Source organism: Mauremys mutica, chromosome 7, assembly GCF_020497125.1.
Source record: "Mauremys mutica isolate MM-2020 ecotype Southern chromosome 7, ASM2049712v1, whole genome shotgun sequence".
Taxonomy (NCBI): domain Eukaryota; kingdom Metazoa; phylum Chordata; order Testudines; family Geoemydidae; genus Mauremys; species Mauremys mutica.
Window position 1 is genome coordinate 84,877,072 of NC_059078.1, and position 12,260 is coordinate 84,889,331.

General features: G+C 38.2%; 1 protein-coding gene across 3 annotated transcripts in view; it reads right to left on the bottom strand.

Annotated features, from left to right (window-relative positions):
- DNAJC12 (DnaJ heat shock protein family (Hsp40) member C12) overlaps positions 1-12,260 on the bottom strand; it is a 31,215-nt gene that overhangs the window by 8,517 nt on the left and 10,438 nt on the right. For all 3 annotated transcript variants that reach the window (XM_045023053.1, XM_045023052.1, XM_045023054.1), the window contains 3 exons: positions 8,385-8,506; positions 5,263-5,341; positions 2,339-2,478 (listed from right to left, as the gene is read on the bottom strand). In XM_045023053.1, the coding sequence (XP_044878988.1) occupies positions 2,339-2,478; positions 5,263-5,341; positions 8,385-8,462 (297 nt within the window). In that variant the 5' untranslated portion in view covers positions 8,463-8,506. The remainder of the gene's footprint in view (positions 1-2,338; positions 2,479-5,262; positions 5,342-8,384; positions 8,507-12,260) is intronic.

A 12,260-nucleotide genomic window follows, 5' to 3' on the forward strand; every position in this document is an offset into this window, starting at 1 on the left:
GCTGAATGCGTTGAGTTGAGTTGTTTTTTCTTGTAGATGGTGTTGGTTATGTGATAGGAGAGCGACATCATCTGCGAAGTCTAGATCTTCAAAGGATAAGAGTGTCCATTTAATACCTCTTGGCATGTCTTCTGTTGTACACTGCATGTAAAGTTGAAACAGAATCTTTTGATGATGTTGATTATACAGAATGGAATTCCATATGCCGGCAGAATGTGCCATAGGCTGGTCCTGTGAATGCTATCAAAAGCCTTCTCAAAGTCTATGAAATTTATGTAGCGTTGCTGTTGCCATTCTAAGCACTGTTCTATTATATTTCGTAGAGTGAAGATCTGGTCTGTGCATCTATGCCCTTTCCGAAAATCAGCTTGCTATTTTCTCAGAACACTATCAACTGCCTCTGATATATGCTGAACTATGATCTTAACAATACTTTGTTTGGCACAGACAAAAGTATGATACCAAGTGATATTACAATCACTGAGAGTTCCTTTCTTTGGTATCTTCACTATAACGCCATTGGTCCACTCATCTGGCACTTTTTCCCTTTCCCAGACTGATGTAAATAGAGGGGCCAGGATAGATGCTGCTAATTCTAACATTTAGAGGCTTGTAAATTATGCTGGAAAGATCTCCCACACTGTATTACTCCATGTTATTTGAAGTTATTTGAAGTTTACACACTGACGATAAAAACAATGTTTAAAAAGCTTCACTCACTGTACAAAAATTAATTTGCATGTACATCTACACTAATGTAATTGTGTGTTATGTAATCATAAATGAATGCCATCTACTGCTACTATGAACCATTATATCTTTACCTGTTTTCCGAGCTTGAATTCCAGGAAGATGATTTTTAAAAAAATCAAGTATAGCTACATATAATTAGCATGAAATAAAGTTTGTGGAAAAAACATCTAAGGTGCCTGAACACAACAAATTAATACCTCTGATACCTGGCAGTCATATCAAAGACAAAATATCAAAACTTCTGAATAGTTTGGTTTGCTCAGACATAATTAGCATCTTCCAGATTATTTATCTTCATAGAGTATTTCTTCTCAAAATGAATTGTAGTACTCAGTGTTCAGGGCAGTGGTGACATCAACACAATTAATACACAGCAATGACTCACTCATTTTCACAAGCATCAATAAAAAATATAAATCAACAGCAGTTGATATAGACTAGAAAATAAAAATCTGTTCTGAAAAGTAAAGAAATGACTAAAAAGGATCATTTGTTTATGAACTAGAAAATATTAATGTAAATATCATTTGTCATTATTATTTATTAGGTTAGAATCTATCAATTGTTAGGAAAAACAACTGGTTATACTAGAGATATGCAGGTATTTCCAGTTTGTCATATTAAATCCTCACAGCCAACAGGAAAAAAACCATAACAACTTCAGATACACCTCTACCTCGATATAACGCTGTCCTTGGGAGCCAAACAATCTTACTGCGTTATAGGTGAAACCGCGTTATATTGAACTTGCTTTGATCCCCCGGAGTGCGCAGCCCCCCCCCCCCCCCCCCGCGAGCACTGCTTTACCACATTATATCTGAATTTGTGTTATATCAGGCCGCGTTATATTGAGGTAGCGGTGTACTATGGTATTACATTTTTGTTGGTATGCTGGTTACTCCAAAAATCTATTCAATATTCTCATTAAAGAAATTACTGAAGTTTTATTTTCCTCGGGTGAAATCCTGGCCCCAATGAAGTCAATGACAGTATGCCATTGACTTTAATGAGGCCAAGATTTCACCCCCAGTAATCATTCTGAAAACTAACTTAAAATATACCATGAGTCTTTTATCATAGTACATTTCTTTGGCTAACCAAGATCATATAGCCACGTCCAACCCCAAATAAATTATTTTTAAATGACTGAAGTGTTTTGAAATGTTGAGAAAGTTGCTATGGGATTGACAGAAATACAAGATAAAACCTACTGGTATATTGTCCCTGAGAACAAAAAACAGCTATGAGAGTTTCATCACATATGTGTTCATAAATGTCTATATCATCTGACTGCCTTCCAGTTTGTGGCATTTGGTTTTTTAATGAATTCAGGGGTATTTTTCTGCACTATTGTTACATAATGCTATGCAGCAATTTTAGCAGCACTGCTTCTAATTAGTGTCCTTTCCTCCATCAGATCAACACTGGGAAACTGATTAAAAAACAATAGAAAGCTGTTATAATGAACAGTCCTTAATCTCTGACCCATCCTGTTTTGCCTATGGGAGAATTTCCCTTCCCATAGATCTACCTAATCTCCTAATGCTAATGTATACCCAGGAAATTTAGGTAAACAAAAAACAACCGTTTTTATAGAGTTGCTCAGAGCCTCCCACTGCTGGAATGGAATGGTAATTTTGCTTCGTCGCCAGTAATCGTAACAAGCTCGACTCTCTTCGTTAGTAAGAATCTCTTTAGCCTGCTGCAGCTTCTGAAAATTCTCCACTAAAACACAAATCAAAAGGATGTTACATCAAATACTTATTTTTAAATAAATTAATTCCCTTGTGGAATAGGAATGACCAATAAATAGCTATGTAACAGCAACACAGGTTGTGGGAGAAAAAGAGAAAAAAAGAGTGATGAAGGGATGTGGAAGTTCTGCTCACTGCTTTGCGGAAGTCTTAGCTGACTCAATAGCTTACATCTTTAGTGGACAATTGATGCCCTCTTTCAGATGAACAATTCAATGCAAATGTGGAGCCTTTTTGTCTGTTGGTTTAGAAGCTTTATAAACTTGAGGGCTATCAAAATTATGTGGTATTCAAAGCAAAACACGAGGTGTCGCCTCATTTAAAACCAATATTGCAATAGCATGACAGCATTTCACAAGGAACATAGCATGATCCGAAGCAGCAAGGAAGTTAGAGCAGAACACACCACCAAGGGACAGTAAGAAAGAAGTATAATGACATTATGTGAGCAGTAAGCAGAAGAATCTTAACATAGCATAGTATAGGTTAGCTAACGGCATTGCTTAACCGCACATCTTTTGTGTGTGTAATAAGATATTAACTTAAATTCCAGATTGTGTGAATAAGATCTCTTATTTCTCTTGCAGGAGCAAAAATTCTTTATAAAATGGTAGTTAAGGATGCAGCTGTGTGTTACTATTTGTGTAAAGGTTACAAAGATTTACATTTTATCTATGAGTCATCCTTATTAGACTGGCTTATTATTATTATTTATTTATTCCGGTTTATAGTAGCGACTTCTTTTGAAATATGCTGAACTCAAACACTAACCACAGCTGATAAGCATAAATCAAACAACACACAGGATTTTTTTTTCTGAATTCTGTTTCTTTTTTCCAGTGTGACCAGTTTTGGGGAGATAAAAAGCAGTCTAGTTTGATAGTTATTTTTAATATATTGGTATTGAAATGAATCATACAAAGTCAATGTTTACTGTACTATGAAAATATAAGGCATTTAGTAGACTGTTCAAGTAAATGAATCATAAACTGTTTGCTCTTAATACACAGGACTGCTCCACTTTTATTTTTACTTCAATTTATTACTAAAAATTCCAAGCAATGGACCTGATTTGGGTCTCACTTATGCCTCTGCCTCCTCACTGAAGTCAATGACGTAGCCTCAGTTTATTTACGGAAGAATTTGGTCCTGTTATCCAGCTGCACTTTCAAGTATGTTTAAATATATTTTGGAAAGTAGGATTTAAGATCATTTTGTAAAAGGTGGACTCTTCAACAAATTTTGGAGGGATCCCTCTCAGGCTCTCTCAGAAAGAAGACTCACACCCCATTTTATTTTTATTCCCCCATCAATCTATTGGGCCTCAACTCACATTTCAGAAAGCCAAGAAGAACTAACTGCAACTTAATACCACTCTCAAGACATCTGAAGGTATCAGTAGACAGTGAGTACTCTTTCATCCTCTTGGGTGTAGTGCCTCTACTATTCCGGGAGAAAGGTGCAAGCAAGAATCTCAAACTTTAATCATGAGTAGTTCCAATCAAACTTTAATCTCCTCTGTGGTTGCTATCACTATGTTTCTCAGTGTGCCTCCAATTAAACTGAGAGAAAATCTGAATAGAGAAGAGGACCTGCTTCTGCTCCCTTTAGTCATATGGGCTGGGATTTTCAAAGGGGCCTAAGGGAGTTGGAATTTCAAAAGGATTTGGATGTCTAATTTCCTTAAACCACTTGAAAATCCCAGTCATCATGTAGTTCCTCACTCTAAGAATAGTCCCACTGATTTCAATATGAGTAGCAGGAGGCAGAATCAGCCTCAAAGTTTCTGGGTGGAGTATCAGAAATGTGCATCACAGAGCACTGTCTTATTATAACTGGTTTAATACAAACAGTTCCAATATTAAGTGTTGCACTCTGTCCTCAAATTAATCTTTGTTTTGGGAGGTTTTCCATGTACTATGATTTCCATGATCTGGGCCTATGACGTTTGTATACATAAATGCTCTAATTTGGTGTCCAACAACACATTTAGCAATACGTGGAAACTTAATGAAGAGTAGGGAATGATCGCCTTCAATATACTGTTTATCTTATTTTTTTCTGTGCATTGTGTATAGACATAAAGAAGGCAAGAGCAGGCATTCAAAATGTTTGTGGTCATTGATGACAGTGACCCTGTTGGTTATGGATAGATAAACCTGTCTCAGGGTATCTGGTTTTTCCTCAAGGCACTGTTATGGGGACAAGGTTAAGATTATCTGCGTGACTGACAGCATTTCCACAATTTCTGATGTTTGTTGTTGGTCTGTGGAGAGCTGGCCTGTCACATGGTGCTGGGTCCTCCTTATTTCCAGCTGCTAACTTACATTAAAAGAAGCTAAAATACATTAAATATTTTCCTAATGTTACTTTTCATATGAGCAATTATTGTAGTTAACCCAAATATGTCATTTGATTCCCAGTGGGAGAGGAGACAGTCCATGCAATCATGCATGGGAGGGGATGTGGTCCACAAGACAATCTCTGGTTTAAAATGTGCATCATCCTATAAAAATTTTGACAACTCCTGGACAAGATAATCAAACAAGTGTCTTCCTGTTCTAATATCCATGATTGTGTAAATGTTACAGCAAAATATTAAGGCTTGACATTTAAGAGAGTACATTCCATATATGTAAAAATTATAGAATATTAAAATGGGAATCAATATTTACTGATGGGTTTTAGGCTGCATTCAATGCCTTAATTATAATTTAAGGCAATAGATTGTTTTTAAATAGGAAAGACTACATACCAGCTTTAGGGTTTCCAGGATGTTTGTCAGGGTGACATTCAAGGGCTTTGACCTTAAACTCTGCAAGAATTTGTTCAACCTAAATAAAATATCAACATTTAAAATACATAAATACATACACACACACACACACAAAGGTTTTTGGGATTGGGCTTTTGGGCGGGTGAAGACTCAGGGCAGGGGGTATTTTGCTCTCTTGATTTTACAAGATCCTGTATAATCAAAATATATAACAAAAACCATCTGACAGCTGTGTCACTAATTTAATTTTGTTCTCTGTACTCCCGGCTTTACCCTTTTCTTCATGAACATGTATTTTTCCATAGCTGTATGCTTTGGTTTTAAGAAAACTGTACGTAAAGGTTCACACTTGCAAGACTAATGGGGAGGTGGATTAACTATGCCGACAGGAGAATTCATTAAAGTGCTACAGCAGCGCAGCTATATCGGTGCAGCTGTGTGTGCCGATAGAGCATTTTAATGATAATCCAACTCTTTAGAAATAGGCTGACTAAGGACTCATTCAGCAACAAACTGGAATTGGGGACTAATTTAAGGCTTTTAGCGCATCCTCAATTTAGCTCCAGGCAACTAAAACATGCTATTCCAGTGAAACTCAAACTCTGATAACATCTTGTAGCAAGTTATTATATATAGTTTTTTCCTCAGTTTGGCAGTTTGTGAAAATCCCTGTCCCCCCCCCCCACTTCATTCCCTGTAACACAAACTTCTGAGAATTATTGAGAATTAAGAATCATGTGATTTTATTTTAAAGCAAAATCTTGTGTCATTCAACTAGTCAGTCCAATTTCACTGAGCAAGTTGCCTGGAAAACAACAGACAGCTATGGTGCTTTTACAGATTTTACACTTTGCATTGTACTGCCCTATTACTCTTTCTATGTATGCACATTAGCATGATGTCTTCAGTTTTTGAATCTAATAAATTACAAATTTTTAAAAAACAGCAATTACATACAGATTGTTGGAACTAGGTACTCATCAGAGAGACTAGTTACCAATACATCTCTAAAAACTATTTATATGCAGGGATTTTAAATGACAAGGTTTACAGTAACATTATTTTTTGAAAATGTAATCTCATTTCTTTTCAGACCTAAATATAACACAAATTATTAATATAAAAAATAAGATAAAAATAAGATAAGAAAAAATGTTAAGATATATATAGAGACAGTAATAGATTTTACCAACTAAGGAGTCTGGGACTCCCCTAAACTGAAATAACACTTCCTGATGTAGGAGGCTTTAGATCTGACCATCCCTCTCTCTCTCTCAAACCTGCAGATTCAGAAGATGCCAGGGGCTTCTTTATGGAAGCACTTTGCTGCACTGCCCTGTCATGCCTCTGCCCCCTTCAGTTCCTCCACTCCCTTGAGGATTGATGCTGCAAGGGGCTGAGTACGCTGGCCCTGATCCAGCAAAGCACATAATCAACTTTAACTACATGAGCAATTCCACTGAAATGAATGGAACTACTTGTGTGCTCAAGTGCTTTGCAAAATTGGAATCAGAGTACTTAGCATCTTTCAGGATCAATGCCCAAGCTGGGATCTGCAGGAGTAAGCTTGCCACTGTACATGCATGGAAGAGAAAGCATGGGAGCCTATATTGCTATAAATATTTAAACCGTATTTTCAATATGTTTTCATTAGGTGACAATTTTATTATACAAATTATATTTTAAATGTTGAAAATATTGCCATGTTTTAAAAATACAAAAAAATATGTTTTTTCTATAGGCATGTAATAGTGGTATTCAGAAGAATCACAATCTCACATATACAACTCATACTCACAGGGCAACAGTAAACAAAGAGTATTGGTTGCATCTCTGAATAAATAATGTGTAACAGATTACTCTTCAGAACCAGTAAGCAGTTATTACAACACATTATTTTTCACTTCAAAGTAACTTTAAAAAAGGTTTACAGTATGTGCTTGAAATATGCATCTCTTCCAAAGGCTATAAAACAGAATTATTGCATTAACCTTTTTCATCTGTTAAAAAAAGCTGAAATAAAGCTAAAATAAAAAAATTAGTACTGCCATCTGCTGGGATGTCTTAAAACTCCTCTCCAAAAATACTTACACTTGTTTTCAATAATAGATTAAGAATTCTATATTTTTCTAACTATATTTACATATGTATTTGGGCACACATCAAGGACTTTTGTCTATATTAGTGATAAAATATTGGTAGAGTATTAAATTACATTTGCAGAACAAAGCATTTAACCCATATATAATATTAACAATTATAGCAGAAGTGTTAGAAAGCAAGAAGCCTAACACCCAGTACTACTTCGATTGACACAGAAGCTAGTTTTAAAATGTTAGCATGTTCCTGAATTTGAATAATTAGAAAATGTAATTTAGGACAATTTTAGGAAGTAGAGGAACTCTTGTTTTAGTTAGTCATCCAACAACTTTTGAGATAGATTTTATCCTAAGGTATGAGATGACATGCAACTGCTATCAACGTGAGTCTAGAAAACTAGCATTTGAACATTAGTATTTTGGGGTAGGAAAGGAGGGGCTAGGGTGGGGTTTGTTTGTTCATTTTAAACACATTTTTTTCTCCCAAGCAATGACTATATTTTTCCAAAAGTGATATATGATTATCTTAGAAATATCATTACTAATTATTGACAAAGAGGAGAACATTTTTACATTTCTTATACTAGTTGCACTGACAATACTTATCTGCTGCCACCTTTTAAGTACATCAATATATTGTATAACAGCCTACAAATAATATTTTATAAGTGTTTCAAAGTGCATTCTGACATCACACATGGAACTAACTTAATAAACAAATTATTTACATTAAAAATAAGCTATTCAAGATGTTACAATACAGCTTTGTATGACAGAGTATCTTTACTATGAACTATATTCTAAAAGCTTCTTTGTGTCAAAGAAAACAGTTACTGAGATTAATAGAGGAAGAAAAATTCAGAGGTATTCTGCAGGTACATGTTGCACTTCAAATAATCATACATTCACTGATAACCATTAACTTCAAACTCCCCTTGAAAGCATACAAAGCCAAAACAAACTATCATTAACATAGTAAAGAAAACAGAATTACTCTTTTACCGTGGATAGTTCATCACATCCTAGCAAGATGTAATAATCTGCCATATCATCCAGATTGCAGTTCAAAATTGTATCCATTTGGACTAGTCAAACAGCTTTTTTCCCCAACAGCAGATGCGCACCTAGAGGAAAGTATAAACTGTCAATAGAAAGCTTATAGGATTGTCTAAATGTAGCCCAGGGAAAACTGCTTTTTGCAGTCTGTTTTAGGGCTCCCTACAGCGCTTTTTAATACAATGAGATGTAATCCGAGATTCCTGAATTCTGTTTGTCATTGGTTCTCTGCAAGAGGACTGTAACATTGCACAAGCCTTGTGTCTGCAATGCTCTCTGGGATTTGTAGTTTTCAAGGTAATTTAAGTATTATTCAACTGTATGATCTGCCTCTTCAGACTGAAAAGCATTCAGGATACCAAATAAAATCTCACTATCATTTTAGGCCTGGATCATGCTATGACTTATGCATAGGCTTAATTTTATGCAGTAGTCGTCCTACTGATTTCAGTGAGACTATGTACATGCTTAAGTGTTTTGCTGGACTGGGCCCTAAATCTACTAAAACAAATTTTTCTTCTGCTATAAATTGTAATTTTTGCCTCAATTTTAGGAAGGGAAAAACATGCATCAAGTATGGAAGAGCATAGCAATTACTTTAAATTATGATCACAGGATTGCTAACTTTCTCAGAATGAAATCCGAGACCCATTGAAGTCATTAAGAGTTTTGCCACTGATTTCAGTAGAGCGAGGATTTCATCTTGATCTTTCTAGGAGCACACATGCTAGGAAAATTAATTAATTACCACCACATTCACTGTTTTAGGCTTTTTTGTGTCAATTCTGTATTCCATAATGTTAAGACTATTTGAAGACAATATAAAGTACTCACTCTTTGATTATGGTGACTGTTTGGACTTTCTGATTTCTCAAGAGTAATAAATAGATTCTTGGTGGAGATCTTTAAACCTCTAATTGAGAATCCCTTGCAAGTTGTGTTTCTTGGGAATTATACGCATATACTTTTAACCCATTTTACTGTCAAGTGTTGTTAAATTCTTCAGGTTTAAAATATGATTAATGATTAAGGCCTCCATCTGACAAAGACTCATAGATGTGTGCCCAATTTTATACATGTAATAAGGCCCATTGATTTCATATGTAAAATTAAGCATGTCATAGAATCATAGACTATCAGGGTTGGAAGGGACCTCAGGAGGTCATCTAGTCCAACCTCCTGCTCAAAGCAGGACCAACCCCAACTAAATCATCCAAGCTGGGCCTTAAAAACCTCTAAAGACAGAGATTCCACCACCTCCCTAGGTAACCCATTCCACTTCTTTACCACCCTCCTAGTGAAATAGTTTTTCCTAATATCCAACCTAGACCTCCCCCACTGCAACCTGAGACCATTGCTCCTTGTTCTGTCATCTGCCACCACTGAGAACAGCCTAGCTCCCAGGAGCGGCGCCAGGGTTTTTGGCGCCCTAGGAGGGGGTCCTTCCGCGCTCCCGGTTGTTGGCGGCAATTCTGCGGCGGGGGGGTCCTTCCGTGCTCCCAGTCTTCGGGGCACTTCGGCAGCGGGTCCCGGAGTGAGTGAAGGACCCGCCGCAGAATTGCCGCCGAAGACCCGGAGTGCGGAAGGACCCCCCCGCCGCTGAATTGCCGCCAAGGGCGGCAAAATGCCGCCCCCCCCCCCAAATCCTGGTGCCCTAGGCGACTGCCTAGGTCGCCTAAATGGAAGCCCCGGCCCTGCTAGCTCCATTCTCTTTGGAACCCCCCCTTCAGGTAGCTGAAGGCTGCTATCAAATCCCCCCTCAGTCTTCTTTTCTGCAGACTAAATAAGCCCAGTTCCCTCAGCCTCTCCTCATAAATCATGTGCCCTGAACCCCCTAATCATTTTCGTTGCCCTCCACTGGACTCTCTATATGTGCATGAGTCTTTGCAGGATTAGATGAACTAAGCAACTCATTTTTCTTTTCTTTTCTTTTTGTTTCATTTATCCCTTTTTCTGTAAGAAGTTTGTAGCCCAAGATGTAAACTGTCATACTATAAATTAACAGATGGTCTTCCACAACCATAACTTATTAAAGGTGGTTTTATTGTTAGTTTCCTTAGTTTTTTATTGTATTTTCAGAAAGTTTATTAGGACAGAGAATTGTAGATATGGTAGAGAGAGAAGGAAATATTAATTCAATTACAAGACAACATTAATTTCATGAATCAGTACTGAAAACATTTTAGTGTGTTAAAATCACAAATATAAGTCCTCGGGAAAAGTCTGAAAACTCTATCTGCTTTGTTGGGTTTTTTTGTTTTTTTAAATAGTTGGAAGAAATCAACAAAGTTCTGAAAAATTGCTTCCCAGTTCCCAACTGAAGGATGTAGATCAGGGGTTCTCAACCTTTTTATTTCTGAGGCCCCTCAACATGCTATAAAACTTCCACTCCCACCTGTGCCACAACAACTGTTTTTCTGAATATAAAAACCAGGGTCGGCATTAAAGAGTAGCAAGCAGGGCAATTGCCCAGGGCCCCATGCCACAGTAGGCCCTGCATAGCTAAGCTGCTCAGGCTTCAGCTTCAGGCCTGGGTGGCGGGGCTCGGGGAGGTGGAGCTTTGACTTTCTGTCCTGGCCCAAGTGAGTCTAATGCTGGTCCTGCTTGGTGGATCCCCTGAAACCTGCTCATGGCCCACCAGGGGCCTCAGACCCCTGGTTGAGAACGGTTGATGTATAGAACCAAACAATAAGAATAAAGAAAAGGCTCTCTTGGTGAAAATCTTTATTCAATTTTTAAATATGGAATACTGCACACATTAGTAATTATTTAGGACTAAACTGTGCCATCTGTGAGGGGCAATGCATAGGTGTAGTAGCTCCCGAGAACCATCTTGCCTCAAAAAAGGCACCTTCTGTCTCTCAAGTTTCTACTGTAAAGAGTAAGTTACATCATCTCTTTGTTAACCTGTCGCATACTTCCCACCATCATACCAACCCACAACATTTTTAAATTAATTTAAAGGAGAGTTGTGGTAGTACTCAATTTCCTAATAAAGCCTAGAGAGAGGCTGATTAAGAGCTTCAGAGAGCCATGTAAGGTGGAAAGGCTATAGATCTGGCCCCTATATCTGACCCTCCTCCTCCAATCTCAGGCACTCCCTCCCCCTTTGGTGTGATCATCCCACTGGCCCATAAGCCCCTACACCCGTGGTCCCCAACATTTTTCGTCTGGCGGGAGCCAGACGAAGGACCGTGGCGGCAGTCAAGCATCTGCCAAAATTCAGTGGCATTTCAGCGGCGACGCCTCTCGATGACGCCGCTTGTCGGCGGCAAGCGGCGTCATCCAGAGGCGTCGCCGCCGAAATGCCACCAAATTTCAGCGGATGCTCGACTGCTGGACAGGACGCGGACGCATTTAGATGCTATGGCGCCCGCGGGCACCGCGTTGGGGACCCCTGCCCTACACCCATCCTCTTCACATCTGAGTGATGTTGCAACTAGGTGCACAGGGTCACAGCGCCACTCAGATTTGGCTTGGCCAAACGTACATAATAGCTTTATGCTGGAGATAACATTTTGAAGATGGGAGTTTGGGGCTGTAAACAGCAATCTCCCTGACATAGTGGGAGACTTGGTCAATATGCCCATCCTGTGACCAGTCAGTTCCGCTGGCCAACACACTGGGGTCAGAAGACAGCTATGGGTCTATCTACTCCTGCCTGACTCACTTCTACCTTAGCAGTGTATGGGGGTGGGGGGAGAATCCTTACTCTCACCCTCTCCCCTGTAAGGCTACATTAGAGATAGGTATAATCTACCCCTTTAGGATAGTTCAGCATAACATATTAACACATATACATATAGGCCAGGGATGAGCAAA